We start from the raw sequence: 25,811 nt of genomic DNA on the forward strand, positions 1-25,811 counted from the left end.
AGCCAGGTTTACATTAAGTAGCTTGCTGAAGAACTCAAATTACTGGAAGTAATAGTTAAATCTTTTATTAAAACAGTTACATAATTTGTATACTCATTTCATGTGGGATAATTTTTCAGAAAAACACATGTGACTATTCTCAAATTACTGGAAAAAAATCACTGTAGGATCCAAGTAACAAATATAATAATAATAAACTTCCATCTTTCTGCACTGATCATAGCTAATTGCTCCATAGGGATAGAATGTGAGGATTGCTTTAGAACTATTTGGTACTTAAGGTTCAGTCTGTTTTCTACATCATTGCATAGACAATATGAAATACTCTGGAAAGCTGTGCATTTTTTCCTACATATTTCAATAGGAATGGCAAATCAGAAACATTTAAATATCTTGAGAAGATATTATCTTTACACAGAAAAGCTTTTAAGAGGATAAATTACTACCTTTATTTCACCAAGTAAGAGATAGTTCATATGTTCATTTAATGTTTTTTAGTTCACAGTGACCTTGATATTTTTTTCCCACAAATGTGTTAGCCTGTATGAAAATGATGAATAACCTGATGAAAACGTTAAGGTTAATGGGCTTTGCTTAAAATGGCAAATAGGGAGCTGAAGAATCTTATTAAGTTTTATAAATACATATCAAGAATTTAATTGAGAATTGAGGAGGTCTGTTCTTTGGTCATTTCCCTTGGCAGGTTTTATTTCTCGCACACTAAGCTGGTACTCCTCTTCTTCCACTTTAATAGACAGAAATGCAGCTAACCCTATGAATTTTTATTAGTCCAGTATGTAATATCTTTATGGGCAACAAATAGTAAGACACAAGGTATTAAAAAGAAGCTCAGAGATCAGTAACCATCATCAATTTTAGTATAAAAATCTGAATTTTTTCTTGTTCAAAGGACTGAAACTAGCTTCCACATTTAGCTGAAGGTCTGTCCCTGCATTTCTGTTCACAGCAATGGAAAGATTATCACAGAATCACAGAAGGGTTGAGGGTAAAAGGGACCTTGGGAGGTCATCTGGTCCACCTCCTCCTGCTCAAGCAGGGCCACCTAGTGCTGGTTGCCCAGCACTATATCCAAATGGATTTTGAATATCTCCAAAGATGGAGAGTCCACAAACTCCCTGGCCAGCCTATGCCACTGCTTAGTCACGCTCACAGTAAGAAAGTGGTTTCTGACGTTGAGATGAAACGCCCTGTGTTTCAGTTTGTGCCCATTGCCTCTTGTCCTGTCATGGGCCACCACTGAAAAGAGCTTGGCTCCATCTTCTTTGCACCTTCCATTCAGGTATTTATATACATTGAGGAGTTTCCTCCTGACCCTCCTCTTCTTTAAGCTAAACAGTGCCAGCTCTCTCAGCCTTTCCTCACAGGCGAGGTGCTCCAGTCCCTTCATCATCTTAGTGGCCCTTTGTTGGACTTTCTCCAGTAAGTCCATGTCTCTCTCATACTGAGGAGCCCAGAACTGGACCCAGCACTCACCAGTACTGAGCAGAGGGAAGGATCAGCAGCCTCAACCTGCTGGCAATGCGCTGCCTGATGCAGCCCAGGAGGGTGTTGGCCTTCTTTGCCGTGAGGGCACATTGCTGTCTCATGGTCAACTTGTTGTCCACCAGGACCCCCAGGTCCTTCTCTGCCAAGCTGCTTTCCAGCTGGTCAGCTGGCCAACATGTGCTGGTGCATGGGGCTGTTCCTGCCCCGGGGCAGAGACAGGACTTGGCACTTCCCCTGTTGAGCTTCATGAGGTTCCTGTTCAGCCCATTTCTCCAGCCTGTTGAGGTCCCTCTGGACGGCAGCACACCCATCTGGTGTATCGGCCACTCCTCCCGGTTTTGTGTCATCAGCAAACTCAGTGAGGGTCAATTCTGCCCATGCAGATCATTAGTGAAGATGTTGAACAGGATCGGACCAGTATTGGCTCCAGGGGTACACTGACAGTTACTGGCCTCCAACTAGACTTCATACCACTGATCAACACCCTCTGGGTCTGGCCGTTCAGCCAGTTTCAACCTACCTCCCATACATTGCACACATAACTTAAAAGCTACACAGCTTTTTGGATCTGCAGAAAAGACTGGAGGCACAGAGTCCCTTGGAGACATCACAAAATCAATCAGAGATAGGCAAGTCGTGTGTATTAAAACACTGAATTTTTGTACATAGATTCCTAGTAAATGTAAAAAAAACAAATTAAAAGTACAAAATTTACATACTCCAGTACCAGAAATCAAGCAACTTTGTTGACAGAGCTGAATTCTGCTGCTTCTGCACAAGCCTTATTGCATCAGGTTTAGACCTTATGTAGCATCTTTTTTAGTTTGCATAAGCCAGTGCAAACAAGGTTTGCATTTTGGGGACAGAAGCAGATTCAACACAACAGTGAGGAGTACTACTTCAATTCGTAGTGCATTTCAGCCACCAGTGAATGCCACTAGTTCATCTCTGTTGTATTCTCATTTGAACTTATTTCTGTGCCAGGCACATAGGTGCTTTATCAGCAACTGTATTCAAAATGAATATGCACTTAAGCAAAATTGAATGAAGTAAAATTCTAGTACAAGCTAAAGACTGCTTTTCTGTTTGCTGTTTACAGCGTCTAATGCAACAGGACTTAATGAAGCTGGTGTGGGCTACCATCTTTTAAATATTTAACTGTATGCATTGATGCAGCCCTTTGAGACAATGATGTATAAAATCCATACAATGTTTCTACTCGGTACAGAATAAACATAAATGCAGAGATGAAGAATTTTAATTCCGAGATACCATTATCCTTCATCTGCCTATTTATGATGACTGAAGAATACTGTATTACATTTGAGAAAAAGAGTCTGATGTTATACCTGAAGGTTACTACACTGAAAAACATGGGGGAGTATTATTCTTGCAGCATTTGACAAAGTGTACTGGAAAAGGGAAACTCAAATGAAATTAACCACCTTTTCTGTCTTTTGAATTTAATAAAATTTGCAAGCTTCTGGATCAAGCTATTAGTTTCAATTTGCCCACTAACTCATGCACAGGAAGGAAATTTTTTAGACGGTTAAACAACCTTGTCAATTAGATGCTTAATGAATTAAGATGAACTGAGACACATTCTTAAATGGCATCTGTTGATAAAGAAGTAGCTACATTTCTTGAAGTTGCGAGGATCACTAATGAGTACTCTGTTAGAACTAATTGAATTTGTTTATTTAAGGCCCAACTGTGACTTGTGGCCCTGATGTCCTCTGGAAGTTACAGTGAAAATCCCTGAGCAAAACTTTAAATTATGTTGTGTGATGGGACGTAGTAAAACTTTAGTAGGTATATGAAACTAGCTAAATTTATATGAGATTGCAGTGGTTTTTTCCTAAAGCATGACCTGTTTAGTCACATTCTTTACTCAGCATGTTTGCTGGGCAAAAGAAGATATGTCTTCTAATGTCAATTGTATAAATATGTTGTGTTTTAGTGCTTTGAAACATGTGCTTATTGCGTTTACAATTTCTTTTTGCTAATCCTGGCATTATGGTTTTTGCTTCTTGCAGATGTAAATGAATGTGAAGCCGAACCCTGCAAGAATGGTGGAATCTGTACAGATCTTGTTGCCAACTATTCCTGTGAATGTCCAGGTGAATATATGGGAAGAAACTGCCAACAGAGTAAGTATTGCATGTTTTTACATCTATTTTTTTAAATAAAATAAATAAATAATTTCTTTTGCAGAAACAACTATAGCATACTATGGAAATACTTCTCTAGCCTATAAATACCTAATGCTCAAAATAGCCATCTAATTCTTTTTAAAATGGGGGAAATTCAAGAGACCAAATCTGTCATGCATTCAAGTAAAGCATCTGATATGATGGAAGCTTTTGCAAAATGCGAAATTATTATCTAAGAGTCAAACAAGAAGGAGTAAATAGTGCAAAGTAGAAAAATACAAAAACTGTTTCAGGCTAGGAGTTCATCTCGCCAAGTATCCCATCTTCAGCAGTAATTATTAGCAGATATCAACAAGTTTAAGAGCAGGGCAAAAATTTGTTACTTTCTCTGACATGTCTCTAGCCTCTGAAAGTGGGACCACTGGTTTACAGAGAGGTCATTAGTGGCATTCTTCCAGGATCTGTCCTGGGAACAACGTTGCATGATTTTACCAATAACATCGACTATGAAGGCACTATAAAGGTCCGATTCCTAAAGTTGTTACTACAAAGGAGTTCTTCACATGTGAAAGACTAGGTAGTCCTGAAGACCAAAATAACAAAAATGGAATAAACTGCTATGGTATGAAATGCAATATACCTTAACTTAACAGTTAATAACAGATGTTAGAGGTTCATGGATTTGAAATACTGCAGAGAAGAAAGCCTATGTGTTTTAGTCGAACACAGGATGCTAATACGGTGGTGGTGTGGAAAAAGCTAACATAGTCCCAAGATACGTCAAGCCTGGTACCTTACGGAGAAAAAGGAAAGTATTTGTGTGTTAGCATTTGTAGTATTAGATACTGCATTCGAAAGACCTGAAATACTGGATTCATCCACATTCAAAAAAGGAGATTTGTAGTTCAAGGAAGACCTACTATGTGTAGCAGGAAAAATTTAAAAAAAAAAAAAAAAAAAAAGTTGCAAGTTGAATGCTAAATAAATAAAACCATAACAAAGCTGAAGAATATGGTTCATTTTCCTGTGTTCACATTGTGGATACATGGGGAAGAATGGAGAAGAAAACAATATGGACCAATAACCACAAATGACAAGCTGGGAATTTTTGAAGTAGCCTCAGTGACTTCCCAGATTTATATATGCAACAGGCAAAAGATTTGAAGCATCCAATATAATGTGTGTATAATTCTAGAGAGAAATCAAGTTTTGCTTTGAGAAATTTTACAGGCCTATATGGCTACCTGAAAGAATTTATTAAAAAAATTAACATCTATTAGCATCTGTTAAAGTTTTCTGTAAAAGTTGCTGGTGAATCACTTCATGTATTTCCTTATAAGGTGCAATTGAATTACCATTTGGAATTCCACCAGGAATCTCATCCATCTCTTCAGAGTTTATCCCTTCTGTTTTTTTGGCTGCGTCATGAACGTTGCTCAGATTATAGACCACATAAAACCAATCTCCTGTTTTGCTAGAAATGGGGTATTCAGAGCTATTACTTGAAGTGATCATTGCATTTTCTGAGTCATCATCTGTTATTTTGTATTTTTTTTTCTTTTTATAGATGTATATGTAATTATACATAAAAATAAACTTTGTGTGTGAAGTTGTATATTTCATACATTATACTGGATTTGTTTTTATGTGTGTGTGTGTATATATATACAAACATACGTATTTCTGGTTTGGAGAGCATATAACAGTATATATATGTATAAAAAATAGAAATTTCCATTATATTGAAATAGTGAAAGAATTCTGCTAATGTCAGTAAAGCATTACTGAATTGCAAAATATCCTACCTACAGTCTGTCTTTCTGGGTCATACTTCGGGGATTTACACTGGTAAGCCAATCACCTAGTCAAATGGTCTTTCTGGAGATGCTTCTGTATATAAATGCTGACAGCTGTGTCCCAGGACTCCATTGTCGAGCCCATAGAGAAGAATACTAAGTTATTTGAAAGGATAATTCTGTTGAGTGTTAAAGAATTTTTATAATTGCGATAAGGCTCTATACAGCAGTCAAATTGCTTTGGTGTAGAGATCAAGGACAGTGAGTTTTGAAGTGTGCTTTGCAGTAACTATTAATTTGTCAGCTGCAAAGTGTGTACAGGCTGAGAGAGTTGGGGTGGTTCAGCCTAGAGAAGACTCCAGGGAGACCTTATAGCAGCCTCCCAGTACCTAAAGGGGGCCTGCAAGAAAGCCAGAGAGGGACTTTTTACAGGGGCGTGTAGGGATAGGACAAGGGGTAACGGCTTTAAACTGAAAGAGGGGAGATTTAGATGAGATGTAAGGAAGAAGTTCTTCACTGTGAGGGTGGTGAGACACTGGAACAGGTTGCCCCGAGAGGTTGTGGATGCCCCATCCCTGGAAGTGTTCAAGGCCAGGCTGGATGGGGCTTTGAGCAACCTGGTGTAGTGTAAGGTGTCCCTGCCCATGGCAGGGGGGATGGAACTAGATGATCTTGAAAGTCCCTTCCAACCCAAACCATTCTATGATTCTATGATTCCATGGTGTGGTAAACGGGGGGCATGGCAATGCAACACTGGAGTGCAGTGGTAAAAAGCTTCCGTTCTGTACTTCCTCTGGGTAGGGACCCGCATAAGGAGGTACCACCAATCTGGTGTCTGCAGGACGGTATCATGGGAGGAGCGTGAAATCAGATGTGCTTTGAAAACTTAAGAGAAAAGTAATATGTTACTTAAATCAGTAATTAGAAAATGCTACATGATGTAAATATTTGAATACTTCCATTATACCACTTTTTATACGCATGTTATTCAGCTAAGCGTATAAAGGGTTATCAATAAATAACAGATAATTAAGGATGGGAATAATGTTTGTACTGACTCTAGTCATTGAACTATCCCTGTTGAGGGAAGTCAATGCATTCTTCTAGTACTATGGCAGAGTTCACAAACTTTTAGCATTCATCTACTTTTGAGCTAGCTTTAGCACGGCTAGGATTAAAATGGTGCATTTTCTTTTTATACCACCAATATAATTATGCACCATACCGGTTCCTATAGCTGGGCTTGTAAATATCGCTTTTTTTCATGAGAACTTTAGTTACATCATCATACCTAATTATGTAATTACAAGTAGTAATTACACATTCTAATTACACCATTAGAGTTTTACACATATTTACAGTAATCATATAATTAAATACTGTTATGCTAATTATGTAAATTACTGATTGCTGTCTCAGAATTACCTCACAAAGCTCAAAGATTGCTAATCCACATCACAGAATATGTGAAATAGTCTAGATCAAGAATAAAAAAGGCAAAAATACATCATGCACTCCATTCTCCTGTCATTGCAAGCTTGTTCTCCAGGATGCATTTCATAGTACTATACCCAGTTTGGTATATCCCAAATACCAATGCTTTGTACTGATGACTTGTCATGTTACTCACCAGCTTGAAGCTTATATCAGAATGTTTTTTTCTAATGCTTCAACTGAGTTTTCTCTCTTTCTTTGATTCCACCATTTAATTCCAATTCCACCATAATGAATTTCACTTAGCTAATCTCCTGAATAATTCCCTTCCATTTTATCTCATGTGTAGCAGTTTCTAGGTGTGAGACAACTCTTGTATTACACCCAGGTCTTGCAAGCCTGTGGGACATCCACCCCAAATCCTTTTGACTAGTACCAAGAGCCTTTGCTAATAACTAGTGCAGCTGAAGTAAGAGGGAAAGGCTTGTGTGGAACTGAGTACTAAAATAGCACTAAAATGCCTCGTGAGCTTGGAATCGTATTTGGACCACCGTGACCATCTTCTGAGTCTCCAGTTTGGAGTTGCTTTCTAAGGGCTCAGCCATGAAGTAAAGTTCTCAGAAGACATGGCGGTGATTTCCTGATGTGCTTCACACCAACAATGCTTCTGCTCCTTTGGGGCCTTCCTCTGTTTTACTTACATATCCTTCTCATTTTGAAGCACTGGCCTGACCTCTAATTTTTTTTTTCTGGAGAGACTTAAATTCAGTCTTCTTTCTTTCTTATTAGCTACTGCTATCTTTAGCCATTCAGGTATAAATGATACTTAAACCAGCTGCTTCTCATTGCTGGAAAGCACAGGATGACGTGAAGTCAAAGCAATGTGGAGTGCAAGACCACTGATGGCTTCAAAACATACTCAATTGTTCTGGAATAAGCTTATCAACCTGTTAAGAGATGCTTTACTGAGCATCTGGTATTTACAAAATTTGTGTGCAGATGTTTAGTAAACACAAAATGGAAAGAGAGCACCTTTTCCCGTCCTCTGAAAGCAAAAGCTAAACTATATTAATTCCATATTACTTTCCAGATTTCTTGAGGCCTCAGCATTTCCTTGATCCAGCTGCATCTCCTTCTGTTTTTGCACTCTCTCAATCTATTTCTTGCTTCCTGCTGAATTCAAGCTATCAATTATGATTACCTCCATTACAGCTTTCCTTAGTCTTGGAATTTCTATAAATAAGTACTGCTTCCAAGACAGATTCTCCTGGGGTTGAAGTTTTTACTTTCTGGATCACAAAATTCTCTTGCAGGCAACAGGGAGCCACTTTCATCAGTGTCAGACTGTTTGCATTATTCAGTACAAATCTGTGTTGTTAAAATCTTTCATGAGCAACATGGATAGTGAATTGCAATAATTTGTGAGGAGTTCCACAGGTAATTTTTGATCACTTTTTTTTTATCTAGCAGATGGTACTATACAGTGGACATGTTACAATTTCACCATTGTGCATTTCGAAGCTGTATTTTGCTGATTGCCAAGAGTTGCTGCCATTAAAGCATATGGCAAATTTTCTCATGCTTTTTCTTTAAAGATATAGATCAAATTAGTCACTGTAAATATTTTTTACATATGCTATGGCCCCTTCACCTCTCAACATGCCCATATGTAGAACTGCATTCAGAGCAAGTGCACCAATTTAGTTTGTCTAGCATGTCAGAAATCCTGCTAAGCAGTGTACCTTCACATTATTTTCATTTGTTTCCTGGGCTTTATGTTTTAGTACACTAGTGTGATTATACTGCACTTGGTCGTCTTCTGCCTTCCTCTCTGTGGAAATCAAAGTAGCATTTTTTTATTTAAATGAAAATACCTCTTCTTTCAGTGTCATTTTTACTTAAAAATTATCCAAAGGTCTGACAGATCTAGGCATAAAGAGACTTTCAAGACTTCTGCTTACACGCAGCCTTATACTCCCAAGCTAGATGGTGTCATCCAAGTGTTCTGATGCACTGTGATTTTAGAATTGTGTTTCTTTCAAAATTGTTCCCAGGAATACAGGACACCTGCAACTTGCATGATTTGCAGCGCAGAATAAATAACTAGTTTCACAGTATTTTTTGAAGAGACTGTATTGCTTCTTTTGGTGTCTTCTGTATTTCACTTACAAGCATGTTTTCAAGGCAATGTCCTCACTTGGTGGGACTTTTTGGCTTCAGGTGCTTGTCCTTTGAACTCCTCTGCTTGATGGTCACTGTCTTCAGTGAGTCTTGGGTATCTCTGTCTTTCCCAGCTCCAGCTCTTACCAGCCCTGACTCAGCAGGGTTCAGAAAATCTCCATACTTAGGTTCAGAAAAACCCTTCGCAAAAAAAAAATCACAGGATGAGGGCATAAAAAATGCCTTTGCGTGAGATTTAGGAGAACCTAACTTTTCCTGCAGCTCAAAGTATCAGTTTGACTAATTCTGTGAATAATCCAATACAAAGTTTGGTTTTAAGCATATTCTTGATTGTTTTGAATATCTGACAGTTTTATGATCTGACATACTGGTGGTGTATAAAATATAACAAAAATTTCTGTAAAACAAAACTGGCCAAACAAACTAAATTTTCTTTTGTGTTTCTGAAATTGCTCTATAGTTCAAGATGTCAATGATTTTTGATCTACTAACCTTTCATGTTTAATCAGTTGATTTAGGTTTTCAACTTTCATTAGGAAAAAAAATGAAGTATAGAAAGAATTGTAGTTTCTAGAAATACAGACTCCTGTATTTAAATTAAGGGCATTATGATCATTCACAAAAGAAGATATGCATTCATTGGTACAAAAATAATTTACTTTTTTATATTGGAGTTTCTGTTCCATTTTCATTCATCTTGCCAGTATGTACTGGAAATTCTGATAAGGCATACGCTAAACCTGAGAGATTTCTAGATGACCTGTAGATTATGACCTTAAACTGAATCAAGACAGGTTTCCTGTTGCTCTCTTTCCAATTTATTAAATAGGTAAGCTCTTGTAATTGCCTTCAAATTCCAGAAATTTCCAAACAGATTTTCTGTTTTTGTCAGGAAATTGGGACAAAAAACGCCTACACCTGTTTTTCATTGCATCATACTGTAAAGTAACAATTCCTTGAAAACTGACATAAACCAGCCCTCCTGCTGCCTGAAGGAGTCTTGCTTCAGCTCTTCCTTGCCCATCTTGCTCCTTTTGTGGCTGCTTATTCTGAGCTGCTGTTTTACCCATTTGCCTTGTTGTCCTGGCAAAAACTGACCCAGGAAATAAAAAGGGTAATTAAAGAACCAGATCACTTCTTTGATCCAGTGAACTTCACAGCCACACAAACATTGGGCTGGTACAAAGAAATGGTAGGGGACAGGGCCTGGGCATGAAATCAAGGCTTAACACCAGTTAAAAATGTTAATCAAGCCACAGTCTAATCAAGAGAGTAGAAACTGTTTTTTAAATTCATGTTTAAGGCAAAGAATTTATTTTAAATTTTGTATTTTTCTTGGTTTGTTTCTCTTTGAGATCATAAAATTTAAAAGGTACAATTCTCAGCTCATTTTCCAAGTATGCAATGAATAAAAATTCAGTAAATATATACATTCCTGTTTGTGATTATTTAGATGACAAGTTCAGGACTCACAGGGAAAAATTAGGGAGGTTTTATAGGTATGTGTATATGTATGTGTGTGTAGGCATATGTATACACAAATACTACCCTTAGAGAAATTAATTCACTTTTTTTAATGTACTCAGGGTAGTTAACTTATAGAATCATAGAATCATTTAGGTTGGAAAAGACCTTCAAGATCATCAAGTCCAACCATCATCCATGCCCACTAAACCATGTCCTGAAGTACCCCATCTACTCGCTTTTTGAATACCTCCAGGGATGGTGACTCAACCACTTCCCTGGGCAGCCTCTTCCAGTGTGTGACAACCCTCTCAGTAAAGAAATTTTTCCCAATATCTAACCTAAATCTCTCTTGCTGCAACTTGAGGCCATTTCCCCTCGTCCTATCACTAGTTACTTGATAGAAGAGACCAGCACCCACCTCACTACAACCCCCCTTCAGGTAGTTGTAGAGAGCGATAAGGTCTCCCCTCAGCCTCCTCTTCTCCAGACTAAACAGCACCAGCTCCCTCAGCCGCTCCTCATAAGACTTGTGCTCCAGGCCCCTCACCAACTTGGTTGCCGTTCTCTGGACATGCTACAGCAACTCAATGTCTTTCCTGTAGCAAGGGGCCCAAAACTGAACACAGCACTCGAGGTGCGGCCTCACCAGTGCTGAGTACAGGGGAACAACCACCTCCCTGTTCCTGCTGGCCACACTATTTCTGATACAGGCCAGGATGCCGTTGGCCGCCTTGGCCACCTGGGCACACTGCTGGCTCATGTTCAGCCGGCTGTCAACCAACACTCCCCAGGTCCTTTTCTGCCTTGCAGCTTTCCAGCCACTCTTCCCCAAGCCCGTAGCGCTGCATGGGGTTGCTGTGACCCAAGTGCAGGACCCAGCACTTGGCCTTGTTGAGCTTCATATGATTGGCCTCAGCCCATTGATCCAGCCTGTCCAGATCTCTTTGTAGAGCCTCCCTAGCCTCAAGCAGATCGACCCTTCCCCCCAACTTGGTGTCGTCTGCAAACTTGCTGAGGGTGCACTCAATCCCCTCATCCAAATCATTGATAAAGATATTAAACAGAACGGGGCCCAACACCGAGCCCTGGGAACACCACTTGTGACCTGCCGCCAACTGGATTTCACCCCATTCACCACTACTCTCTGGGCTCGGCCACCCAGCCAGTTTTTCACCCAGTGAAGAGTACACTTGTCCAAGCCATGAGACACCAGCTTCTCAAGGAGTATGCCATGAGAGACAGTGTCAAAGGCCTTGCTGAAGTCAAGGTAGACAATATCCACAGCCTTCCCCTCATCCACTAGGCGGGTCACCTGGTCATAGAAGGAGATCAGGTTGGTCAAGCAGGACCTGCCTTTCGTAAACCCATGCTGACCGGGCCTGATCCCCTGCTTGTCCTGGACTTGCCATGTGAGTGCTCTCAAGACATACCATTCCACAGTCTTCCCTGGTACCAAGGTCAGGCTGACAGGAATCATTCATATGATGTCACTGCTGGTTTAAGGAATAATGTATGGTTAATCTCAGACAAAAGGAAGAATTGAAAAAAAATTGTGCCTAAAAGAAATGTATCAATTTAATATAAAATTAATGGTAATACTTGATTTATGACCTCCCTGGATTACAGAAATATCTTAGAACAGAAATATATTAGAAATACATTTTGAAAGTGCAAGAGGGAAAACTTTTACATGTTAAATGTGACTTTAACTCATGTGATTCAACTCAATCTAGGTAATTTGTCATTTTTTGAACATGCTATAAGAATAAAACTAGAAATTATTTAAGAGGCTAAATAAATGCTGACAGACAGGCTAAATGTATCAGTACTAAGGGTGATGCTTTATATACATTTTTAACTATTTCAGCTAATTATGGACAAAACACAATTTCTCTATTTGCATTGGACAAAACCCATCTTGAATCTCTTGCTGAAACTAATGAGGTTTGCTGAGGCTACACCATTCTGGGAATATTGTCGGGCTAGCATTTCTGTGTAGTGTGTTGGTATAAAAGTGCAGAGAGGCAGAAAATGTTATAGAAATGACAGAACACATTGTTAACATTGAAATGTTCTGTCAGGCATTTCAATGACCTAGTGAGAAATATTAATCAAACTCTGATATTTCTAATATTGAGTCTTCAAACAACAAGGCACACTCTGGCCCTTCCACTGCAGACCTTCTTTGTCTAGGCATCCTGTGTAAGATGCAAAGGTGTGCAAAATTAGGCTCAACAGATCAGAACTGTAGTTCTTCCTTTCAACACAATAGAAAAATGAGAGTGATCTCTCAGTGTTTGATGTTGAAACAAAGTCCTCAGCCCTGTACCTTTGGGTACCTTTTCATCTTGCTGCAGTTGTACTGTACAGCAATGTCTCCCTGTGAAAATTCATTTCTCAATATATTACGTTGATTAGGCAGTAGAGGATACAATCTTTACTCAGACACCTGACAGAAACTCATTGTAAAATATTCAGACAAGCCCTTAGGACCCAACAGGCATATTTTATGCATTTAATCATTTCCTTATTACATTAGTCACCTAGTGCAATAGCAGCTTTTGGGTTGTGTCAATAACTACAATATTAACTCAACCCGATATTCAAGCATCTACCACTTGACTTTCTAACATCTCATTTTAGCTTGAACCAGCTAGTTGTAATGAGTTTCTCGCCATGTTTCTTATTGAAACCTACTGATCTGCTTTGCTCAGGCATTGTGTCATTCTTGACTCATGGTCCCCCTCAGTTACCCTCAGTAAAGAGGCAGGAAGGTTGCATGGGGATTCCTTCTCCTACCTGTCTTCCACCTGTCTGTTCTTCCTACTGAGGGAGCAATATGACCCTACCTTTTCAGTAACGTAGAATCATAGACATTCACAAAAAGTAGGAGAAAAAATACTTACCTTATAAATATAATCCACTGTTTCTGTGTTGGAAGAACTTTTATGGGCATTTTTATGCTGGGCAAAGCCTATGACAATGCATATTTCAGCATTTCTAAGCCTTAAAATAAAAATTACAGCACACCATTATTCTCAAAGTAGCCTCTATAGCTCTTAAGTTCCTGGCCTGGTCAATAATGCACATTCTTTTTTTATGTCCTCACAGAAATGAAAAATAATTTGCAGGTAAGGAATTGGTACTGTAAAAGAAATAAAAGCCAGACTGTAGCCAGTAGAAACAAGCTGAAAACAAATCACTGGTTATTATGACCAAAAAACCCCTTAAAAGTATGGAAAAACACCTTCAATAAAAGCACTAATGATTATAAATACATGAAAAGAACAATTTACAGCTGCAGTAGCCTCAACAAAGTTAACAATAGCCAAGTCACAGGACCTTTTTTCTGTTTCAGGTACTAGCCTAATTTGAAAATACCTTATTTCAAGGCTTAGTATTATAAGATATAGGCTATTTATTTCAAAATAGACTAATTGTGGAGGGTGGCTTGCCATCTGAGTCAGCCTGGTCTAGTCTGCTGCTATTCTTTGGTAGACACAGGAATGAGCAATGAGAGGAAAATCATCTTTAGAGCCATACAAACTCTTCATAATGAAACTGCCTTGAGGTTTGCAGTAGTTAACAAATCGGACACAGAATAGAATTGCAGGCAAGTATGGCATAAAGCTTGCAAAAGTTGGAGGTTTGAAAGTTGTTTCATATTTTGGAGATTCATTTGGACTTGTGTGTTGGGTTTGTGTGGCAGTGTTTTGGTAGCAGGGGAGGGGCTACAGGGGTGGCTCCTTTGAGAACCTGCTAGAAGCCAAGGTCAAGCCCATCAGCAATGGTGGTAGCGCCTCTGGGAGAACAGATTTAAGAAGGGAAGCCTGCAGCGGGGAAGGAGATTGGAATGTGAGAGAAACCCCTGTGCAGGCAGCAAGGTCAGTGAGGAAGGAGGGGAGGAGGAGCAGGGGAGGAGGGGATGCCCCCGCAGCCCGTGGTGAGGCGGCAGGCTGTCCCCCCCCAGCCCACGGAGGGCAGCGGGGCAGCAGATGCCCACCTGCGGCCTGTGGAGTGGACGCCCCCAAAGATGGCCATGACTCCATGGGAAAACCCGCGCTGGAGCAGTCTGTGACTGAAGGACTGCAGCCCGCAGAAAGGACCCACGCTGGAGCAGGTCGTGGAGGACTGTCTCCCGTGGGAGGGACCCCACGCTGGAGCAGGGGAAGAGTGAGGAGTCCTGCCCCTGAAGAGGAAGGAGCAGCAGACACAACGTGTGATGAACAGACCCCAATCCCCATTACCCATCCCCCTGCGCTGCTGGGGGTGAGGAGGTGGAGAAAATGGGAGTGAAGCTGTGCCTGTGAAGAAGGGGGGGGGGGGGGGGGAAGTGTTTTTAAGATTTGGTTTTATTTCTCATTATGCTACTCTGATTTGATTGGTAACAAATTAGATTGATTTTTTTTTTTTTTCCCCAAGTTGAGTCTGTTTTGCCTGTAACCATAAGTGGTGAGTGATCCCTCCTTGTCCTTGTGTTGACCCAGAAGTCTTTTGTTATATTTTGTCTCCCCCATCCCACTGCTGGGGGAGGAGTGAGTGAGTGGCTGTGTGGTGCTTTGTTGCCGGCTGGGTTTAAACCACGACAACTTGGAATTCAAGGCAAGCTGTGAAGGAAGAAAGTCCATGTGAACTAAAGAGAAAAATGGAACAAAACATGGTTACGTGAGCCCTAAATGAACTAAAATCTCCAGGCTCGGCACAGCTCCCACCTGCAGTTTTCAGAAGGAGAAGGAAATGTAATATGTTCAGTGATCAACTTCCCACTGAGGCAAGATTCACAGCTCCTGCTGCTTTGGACAGACGGAGAGTCCAGCAAAGCTCCTGTTCCAGGCATTGGTGCAGTGATGTGTAAGATACGTAGGAGGGGAATGAGCGATGATAGTAGGTTACATCTATTTTAGTCCCTGACTACCACCATGATCATTTGTTGCATTCCATTAGATGATCCAAGGACTTACAAGAAATTCAGACAATTTCCACCATCTTATCGTTGGTTGTGTTAGAAGGAAAAGCAACATGTTGTTCATCACAACTTAGTCTGCTCTCTAGTCTCTTCAGGGTTCACCACGAGAAGGGCAGCCATTCATTGCCTGTCAGATCAGAGACAAATGGCGTTCCTCCGTAGCTGCAGGCAGCTGCACAGGCAGTGGCCATCAGCCTGAGAGCCATCCCATCTAGATGCACTCCTGCAGCTTGGAAGATCAGCAGCCACAGTGTTACTTACTCAAGGGTGTCACTACTTCAAAATAAATGAGGAGATGAATAGGTGTGACAAATTTGGCAGAAACACAGTACTAAGAGAGAGAAAGACTTTGTGTCTTTCTGTCATGGTGTACATAGATTGGGACTCAGAAGGGTGCAAGTGAGTTTTTGAAATGAAGTAGAGTTAAAACTTCAAAAATTCACAAGTTTGCCAAGAAAAGCTGATGGAATTACTCTTAATTCAAACCCTTTTCCTTTGTATCAATGATTGTTTTCTAGTATTAACACTAAATGTAATTTGGCCAGCTCTTGGTTTGGTGTAGTTACTTAGAAATTTTGTTTACAGAAAAGTATCACACAAAACTTTTACCCTTTAAAACTGATGGTCAGGTTAATATCCATTACTGATCCAGCAAAATCTGATAGAGCTCACCCATAAATATGATTTTTCCGTTGTTGGCAAAGCTGTACAGTTGATGGTAACATTGCATGCCTTCACTGAAGATCAGTTTCACTGTGTAGTTTGTAATATTGTATCTATTGTTATTCTAATATTATCAATTCCCATTTATGCTCCTGTTGCTGAAAACTAATTTCATAATTACTCTGTTCCTATTTTTATGCAATTCACTTTTACGCTTCCATGTTTTGCAATTTCATCCTAGGCGTAGTGTAAAAAGTAACCATGTTGTAATTAATTACATCAAAGTTAGAGAAAAGCAAATATTGCTGTGAAAAATGTTCCCCGGTAGTCTTTTAACTTTGAAAGCAAATTTGAATCCTACATCCACTGTGTGAAAATAGGATTCTTTCTTTTTCTTCAATGTTTCTAAAAATTGTCCTTTCTCTTCTGGATAGCAGTAAAATGTCCGTACAGGAAGCTGAATATGGATTTTACTGTGATAACTGAAACCTCCTCCTCTTTTTCTTACCTCCTGGTCCTTCCACAATGTTTTTCACAATGCCTTTAACTTTTCCATTAGGTGCTAATTTGAGTGAGTATTGGTTGTGTTCATTTTTAGACGTAGGAGGTTTTTTCCTTGATAAAAAGTGTAAGGTGGAAAATCCTCAAGAATTAAATTCCTTTCCCAAAGCGCATGATGGAATCCGTTCAGCCTCTTCTCATCTCTGCTGAAGGTGGTGCTGGGTCTCCCCCTGAGTTCTCTGCAGGCAAGATGGGACACAAGTTACATAATGTCCTTTAAAAGCTGTGCTTTAGTCTTAGAAATACAAATATAACTGCTGGAAGTAAAATATGTTTTGTCAATGAAGTGTAGTGTGTTTGTCCCCTTCACCTAAGAAGTTAAATCTCTCTAGCATTAATTGCATATTGATTTAAAGATTGAAATGCTAGTTTCTTACTGCTGTTCATTGTTAGTATTTAGTGATGGAGAATCATAATTTCAGACACCTTAATATACTTTAAAAGTGGGGTTTGATTCAATATGGAAAGCTTAATTGTTAGTCATCATCTTGCCTAGTGACATCTGTGTCACCTTTTCTATGTCTGCAAAGTACAAGAAGAAGTAGACCCCAAGGAATTCACCAAGACAGGTTACTGGCTAGGGAGTTGGAGAAGTTAGCCAGTATGAAAAGTTGAGGAAAAATGTAATTTTGTGAACAGCAAAAACTGCATCTGCCTGCAGTGCCCATGTGTAAAGGATGTAATGCAGAAGAGTGTTTCTTCTTGGGAAAGCAGAGATGTCACTGTGCTGTTCTGTGACCGAAAAAGGGACCCGAGGAAAAGCAGATTCTGGTCTCTGATACAATTGGCATCTTTTATGCATGGTGGAGCACCTTCAGAAGACAGTGTGAGAGTTGCAAGCCATAATTCCCAGTACACCACAGCCTGGGTTATGAATAACATGATTTCAAATTTGATCAGATAAGGAAGGAATTTCATTCTCTTATAAGTAGATACTAGTGTTGTTCACTTAAACTTTACAACTCCTGAAAGACATATAAAACTTCAACTCAAGCTGCTCCATTTTCTAAACGGCAGTTCATTCTTATTCGAGTTGTTAGATGCAAATGCATGCCTGCTGAAGAGATAACGATAGCTAAGTGTGCACATTCCTCCCTGTGAGTTTTGCTGAGATTAGTTCATCTTGCGCAAGATAAGAATTTGAGAAACAAATTCACCTGCTCTGTCAATCCTACTGCAGTTAAATCAGCAGATCAGCATCCAACTTTGCAATATGGTGGTCCATGTTAAGTCATAAGGATTTCAAGTCAAAAGAAATTTTACACAGGGGGTCTTAAACAAGAAAGGCATTAAAATGTTTCCAGGGTCATGTGAGCTTTTTGCACTGGCACTGAGAACATAGGATGAAGAAGTTATTGGGAATTTAAACTGAGATGGGTAAATCTTTATAACATGAAGTTTTTTGGTAAGTCATTATGGATAAATAATAGCATAGTTTAGTGCTATTACTACTTTATTGAATCAAAAGAATCAAACAACTTGGCTGTGGTAATTGCATTGTAATTCTGTCATGTGCAACTTTGTTTGGAATTTCTTAATACAGACATTGTCAATACAGTGGGATCTCCTGGCTCTTACTCAGCCATCAGAGTCTAACACATCAAGATGAATTTGTAAACAGTTGTGCTCATTTATGTATTGCTGTCAGGTAACTTCCCATTTACCTTTTGTTACAACATTTTGTGAATAGTTCTCTTTACATAGTCATAAGTGAAAGTTACTAAGTCAGTCTGTATCTTTTCAAATGTCTAAGCATTTTGTAAATAAGGTGAGAGGATTTTATCCACAATAAATGCAAATATTTATTTATGCTTTATTTATGAAAGGAAAATGCAAGAAGATTTGGATTTTGGTAACTGATGATATTCTCTAATACCTTCCATCTTTTCTCTAAACGGCTAGAATGAAAAAAAGTCTCATCTCTCTAATGGCTTCATTGAACGTGCTTATTTTGGAGGAATTTCAGGAAAGGGGATATTGTTTCTTAGTTTGTCATCTTAGAAATACAACTGTCTTCTTGGCAATCCCCTAACAAACATTTTTTTTTCTGTAAAATGTTGAATTATTGGATAATTAGGTTTCCGGCAGAATACCAAGAACCTAGAAACAGTATTAAAAGGAGATGCCTTCTGAAGTAGTAGCTTTTTAACGTCTAGTTTCTATGCTTAATTGAACTGTTATACTTATTCATTATGTATGCAGTGTGTTTTCTTGGGGACTTGTTTTTAAATAGACTATTTACATGAATAGCATAATGGATTCTTAGCTAAATTTCACTACCATTTTATTGGTAGTTTCTTAAGAACGTAAAAAAAGCATCCTATTGGGTTGGATAGTTCAACAATCTGTTTGGCTTACTGTCATGTCTCTGACTGTGGCAATGACAAACATTATTTAAGGAGAGAATGTAGGCTTGGGCACTATCTGTCATTTGTTCCCCTCCTATCTCCTCCAGGTCTACAGTTCCTGTAGGAATATTAGAGATTACACTGTGGTCAGTCTTTTTAGTATTATCTGTGGACCTATTGTGCCCGAATTTGTCCAATTTCTTTTTGAACCTGTTGATCCTGTATCTGCTTCTAGAAGGCTCCAGAAGATCACTACCCACTGTGCAAAGTACTTTCTTTTGCATGTGTTAAGCTGATTTCCTGTGGACTTCAATGAGTGCTCCCTATTTTCAGTAATGTAAATGTAATGAACAGAACTGTATTCATCCCATTTATGTTTGTGTAAAATTCAGTCATATCCTTCCTCAGCCTTTTCCTCTCCAACTTGAAAAAATCTAGGTTTTTTATTCCCTTTTACCATACCTGCTTTTTCCCTTTAATTATTTGAACTGCCATTCTCTATACTTTCTTTATGTCTACACCTTCTTGGGATCCAGAGACCTGAACTGCACATGGTATGTGGTCACACCAGAGTTTCATATACTTGTAAAATAATACTCTATGTCTTGTTCTCAATGCCTAACTTTTTATTGGCTTTTTTTAGCTGCTACTGCATTTTGAGCCAATGACTTCAGAGAACTGAAGATGATGACTCTGAGATCTCTATTTGCAGTTATAATGGCCATTTCCAAGTTCAATATTGTGTAGGCACATTTTAGGGTTTTTTTGATAGATGCAGTATCTTCCTTTACTGTACATTGAGGTTCACTTGTCACCCTTTTGACCACTCCTTCAGTTCTTTACGTCATTCTGGATCTGCTCATCATCAGAGTGGCATTTGATCAAGAGAGCTTAGTAGCTTCAAAGTACACAGCTTCCCCATTCGTACTTTCCTCCAGGTCACTGATGACTAAAACAGAGTCCGGCAATGATCCTTGGGGGATCCCACTGCTGACATTTCATCCTGAAAAGCCACTTCCTGTTCTTCAATGAGATTTCTGCCTATGGCATTGCCTTTTCCCATCCCCCTGCCAAGAGCCTTTCCTGTGGAACCTTATCAAATGCTTTCTGAAAATCCAAGTATGCTGTTTCCACTGTGTTTTGTTTATCCCTACACATATTGTCACCATTAAAGAATTCCATCACGTGAGGCAGGACTGCCATTTACAGAAGTCATGTTATCTCTTTTCCAACAGATTGTCTTTATCCAGGTACTTAGTGATCTTAATGATAGACGCAGAAGCTTACAAGATGCTGAAGTAGACTCAGCTGCCTGTAGTTCCCACAGTGCACCTTAGAGCTGTTTTTTGTAGATGGGAGTGGAGCACTGAACTATTGGTGCAGTTCTCTAAGTCCCTAAATCTAGCTTTTAAATCTAGGCACAATTCCTAAAAACACTATGTCATGAAATCATGTTACCACTGGAAAAAACAAGTCATTATTAGGTGCTAAAAGAACTCGAAAATCCTTTTGCTTCCAATTTTTAAAATCTCAGACTACCTAAAATTTGCCTAACTTTATTTTCAGTCTGTGTCCTCAGCACGGAGCTTGTAGAGCAAGTAAAGGCCAAAAATGTATTTTACAACCTCACTGTAAAAGTATGAAGAGAGAATTTGGTAATGGAGGTGCATGATAGTCACTTAGCAGCAGTGGCCCTGTTGAGAAGTAGAATGTAACATCCAATTTATTTATATCTGATTAGTTCTGATAGCCATTGCTTACACACATGAACCGTGTTGACCAGTGCAGTAACACAATAATGCGCTGCTGTTGGCTGAGATGCTACATCAGCATAAAAAGCATTTAATCTCTTTGGACATATCAGCAAATAGGTAGCAGTTCTTCCCATTACTGTCTGAAAAGCTGTCTTCTGTTGCATGCAACATAACTAATCACTTCATTTTCTTGTCACCTCCTAGAGACTTGTAGCTTAACACAACATCATTTGAAAAGTTTGCTTGTCTGGAAGTGTCTGTGTACTCATTAGCTGCTACTGATGCAAATTGGTAAAGATGTTGCCTTTGACATACAGTATTTTATGTGAAGGCATGAAACAAGATTAATCATATTCTTCACCTCAGTGCTGCAGTACCACACTGGCTACTAAAATACTTGGAATCACACTTCAGAAATCGGAGTAATAATAATAATAAGATGTTAATGGGTCAAGAAAATCCATTTTATTTTGTTTTAAATTTGTGAAGCAAACTTATGGAGATAAATGCTTTCTGTTAATCAGATTTCAGAGCCGTATGTCTCTATAAACTTACCAGGGCTGGGCAAAAATGTTCTATTCCATTGTGTAGTTAGGAGTCACCTGGAAGTTATATATCCTGTGATGTTAAGTTTTTTATCTATTACTGAAATAATAATCTGAAATAAATCACTGACATTTTGTGCTTTCCAAGTCTATTGAAATGCAAAGCAAAAAGGGGTTTTGTAAATTCTGGTTTGTGGCTTCATTTTGCATTGTGATGAACTAGATAGAGGAACGCATGATCTGTTACTTTGTCTCAGTAGAAGTGCCAATTAAATTCCTTCAATAGGAACGAAAACATTGATTTGGTCTTGCCCATCAGATTAGTCTTCAGAACAACAATTAACATAAGTTGCTACAACCAAGTTACTCAATATCACTCAGATCAGAACATCGGATTGTGGAAAAAACACTTGAGCTACATGGAGTAAGCAAACAATTTGATTAGCTGCAGAACGATTGAAATAGCCAATAGCTAAAATGCACGAAGTTGAGCTTCTGCAGGTGTATCCCCCCTATGCTATGCTCACCAGCAGTCTTCAAACTCCAGTCCATATAATGAGAGGTTGAATAGCTCAAGTCTAAAGCACTGCTTCACTTGAGCTAGAGATTTTTAGGTATGGGTAAAGGTCTGATTAGCAAAACCAGATTTATAGCTAATGTGGATGCAGTAGTATACCACTCCTTTTGGGCAATGGTGATTTTAATATTCATATTAGAGATCTGCAGAGTTTTAAAATCTAAAAAGTCAGTGTTCTATATACAGCGCATACACAATTTAGGATCCGTTCCAAGTGAAAATCTACCTCTGTGTGGGAGGGACTGTAGAGGACCTAGGCTTTGCTTGTATTTAAAAGTGTTGTTTTAAGAGATGATGTAAGAAGCAATAGCTGCTACGGGGAGGGGGGAAACTGTCAGGAACTCAGAAGGAGATGAGATGGCAGTAAGAATGTGCTTGACAAAAAAAGAAGGCCAATACATTCAAAAACTGGGTATGTAGGAATATACCTACTGCGTCTGTGTAATCTCCAGCATTACACTGTACACTGTAATCAGTGCTCTTGGACTGCTGAAGCCAAACCATGAGACAATTAATGTCCTTCACAATGCCTCCACACAATATGTTTGCTCTGTGCAAGTATGACTGAAGTATACTGAATGTACAAAGCCGAACAGAGTGCTTTCAGTAACTTAAGATTTTAGCCCTTCTTCAGTCTGTCATAGTGTACGTTTACACATAACAGTCTGCATACATATGCAAAGACAGCTTCTGGAAAATGAAGTCTCCTTGGGCCTCTACCTTCTACTGGAAATTAAGATGTAATTCCTACAAGTAGAAATTCTTCTGCTTTTTTACTAACAGCAAAAATTTAATTTGGTATAGGAAAACAGACAGAATTTTTGTATGTCAGGTATCATTCTAACAGACTGTGACTGACTGGGACTGAAACATATCCATACTTAACTTTATCAAAAAAATTGGGACTGCAAACACATTTGTATAAAGTGTTCTGCTTAAGAATGACTCCCGAGAAGAAAAAAGTGCTAAATCAATGAACAAATTATTTATTATTATTAGTTCATGTAGCACTGTATAATACTGGATTAAGTGAAGTACTTCAGGGGCAAATCCTCACCCGTTGTAAATCAGTAACACTCCAAAGTCAACAGAACAATGTTGGATTATTCCTACTCAGAAAGGGCTCCTCTGATGGTTTGACGCCAGGATATACCAGTCTGTGAGCATTGATCTGAAAAGAACCTGGACTTAGAACTATTTGGAATCAGAGTATTACAGAATGGTTGAGGTTGGCAGCGTCCTCTGGAGGTCGTCTAGTCCAACCTCCCTACTTAAACAGGGCCACCTAGAACCTGTTGCCCAGGACTATGTCCAGTCAGTTCTTTAATATTTCCATAGGTGGGGCTGCACCACCTCACTGGACAACCTGTTCCAGTCAATGTTTCACCATTCTCACAGTAAAAAAAAAAAAAACAACCCAAAACTTTTTTCTTGTGTTCAGATGGAATTTCCTGTTTTAATTTGTTCCCATTGCTTCTTGTCTTGTCACTGGCCACCACTGAAAAGAGCCAGATTCCTTTGTATTTGTTCCCTCCCATCAGACATTTATACACATTGATATGATTTCCCCTGAGCCTTCTCTTCTGCAGGCTGAGCAGTCCCAGATCTCTCAATGTCTCCTTGTAGGTCAGATGCTTCAGTCCACTGGCCATCATGGCCCTGCACTAGGCTCACTCCAGTACATCCATGTCTTTTTAATAGTGGGGAGCCCAGCACTGGACACAGCACCCTGGATGGGTCTTCCCAGTGCTGAGTAGAGAAGAAGGATCAGCTCCCTCAACCTGCTGGCAATGCGCTGCCTGATGCAGCCCAGGAGGGTGTTGGCCGCCTTTGCCGTGAGGGCACATTGCTGTCTCATGGTCAACTTGTTGTCCACCAGGACCCCCAGGTCCTTCTCTGCCAAGCTGCTTTCCAGCTGGTCAGCTGGCCAACATGTGCTGGTGCATGGGGCTGTTCCTGCCCCGGGGCAGAGACAGGACTTGGCACTTCCCCTGTTGAGCTTCATGAGGTTCCTGTTCAGCCCATTTCTCCAGCCTGTTGAGGTCCCTCTGGACGGCAGCACACCCATCTGGTGTATCGGCCACTCCTCCCGGTTTTGTGTCATCAGCAAACTTGGTGAGGGTGCGCTCTGTCCTAGTGTCTGGGTCATTAATGAAGATGTTGAACAGTGTTGGCTCTTGTATTGACCCCTGGGATACACCACCAATGATATTAGATGTTACGCAGACAGAATGAGGAGTCGCTTGTTATTTCTACAGCATATAGCTTTCTGAGGTTTGATGTAGGTATTTCAACTTGAATCCCTTGGTAATTCCAGTTCCAAAGTCACATCAAGATTCTCGTGATCATCTTCTTCAACAGAAAAATCGAAGTCTGGAAAGTTGTTTATTTGCTCTTATGCTCATCTCTTCATTGGCATCTGTTTTTAAAAGACTTTTTTCCATAAAGCCCAGCTATGTTAATTCTCTAGTAAATCTAACGTTGCAGAAAAAATATATCATTATTTTTTTTTTAAAGTTAAGTCTTTTCAGTGTTTTTAAAACTCATCTGGTTGATTTCACTTAATTTTAGCCTCTTAAACCTAGGTGCTAAGTTGAAGGTAGTGCTCTAGGCTTGTTCCTTGGTCAGTAGAAACAGAAAAGATGATTACATCTGTCTTAAACACTTTCTCAGTAGATAATGGAATCATGGAAATCATGGTTTAGGTTGCCTGTTTCCTCCCACACATGACAGAAAAAGCCTAAGCAGCTAGTTCAGGGCAGATACTTAACTTTTAGGTGGCTAAAGCTGGGTCACATGGATTGCATCCCTTATGTTTGCTTTGTTTGGTTAACTATTTCTTAATATAAACACTTTGGAATAATGTCCTTTTTATGATGAAAAGTGATGTTGATACGGAAAAATAAGGGGATATAAAAAAATATATGTACAGATTTATGTTTAAAATACACCATGGAGTCACAAATATAACATCTCATTTTACTACACTGCTGTAGTAATGAAAGACTTCTTTTACTGCACATATACAAAGATAACTTTCTGAGTCTTCATTCTGAAATTTTTTCCACCCTAATAAAAGTCCATGACCTTTAAATTAATTCTGTATTTTTAACAGGGCTTCAAGCCCTGATCCTTAAAGCTGCTTTACGTGAATATAAGGTTATACCTACATCAAATGGCTGCTAGGAACAAGATCCAAATGCTGATATCTGAATTTCCAGTTATTAAAAAGTTAGATGTGTTATAGAAGAAGATGAAAACAGCTTAGAGACCATAAGAACTGCTGTTTCTGGGTAGTCAGATTTAAATAACAGTCGTTTGCATGCAGTTTGTGTTCGGTACTGTGGATATAGCTCATATTTAGCGTATCACTTCAGCAGTATATTGTAGGATATTGCCATCTTTTTACTTCTTTCGGAAGAACATGTATTCTGTTGTAATGTAGAATTCATATTAGTCCCGCTAGTAGTTTTTAAACAATTTCAATGAATACATCTTGTAACTGGTAATATTGTCATTTCTAGGAACAGTTGCTGTTCTTATGGGAAAAAAAACCCACCAACTCACAAAGACAGAAAGAATGTCTCTAGGCAGCAAAATGAGATTTTCTACTTGAAAAGCACATACTCTTCTCCTGGCAAATGAACATTCTCATTCTCAGGCTGGCTTGCAGGAATGCTAATTACACTGATGTTGTAATCCCACTGATTTCCATTGTAGACCTGCTAGAAAAATGCTGATTGTCCTTCAGTGTAACTATATCTTGTCTTTCCAGGTTTAATTCCAAGAGAAGGTTTGGTTTGGTTTTTTTTTCAAAGTTGCTTTTTGGTACAGGCAGCTTTTGAGAAGAAGCAATCATT

The 25,811-nt window shown here is 39.3% G+C and overlaps 1 protein-coding gene across 1 annotated transcript in view; it reads left to right on the plus strand.

The window, feature by feature from the left end:
- Positions 1 to 25,811, plus strand: part of EDIL3 (EGF like repeats and discoidin domains 3) — a 260,774-nt gene that overhangs the window by 149,823 nt on the left and 85,140 nt on the right. The window contains exon 5 of the mRNA XM_030004450.1: positions 3,543 to 3,656. Coding sequence (XP_029860310.1) covers positions 3,543 to 3,656 — 114 coding nt within the window. The remainder of the gene's footprint in view (positions 1 to 3,542; positions 3,657 to 25,811) is intronic.

This window comes from Aquila chrysaetos, chromosome Z, assembly GCF_900496995.4.
Source record: "Aquila chrysaetos chrysaetos chromosome Z, bAquChr1.4, whole genome shotgun sequence".
Classification (NCBI taxonomy): Eukaryota; Metazoa; Chordata; class Aves; order Accipitriformes; family Accipitridae; genus Aquila; species Aquila chrysaetos.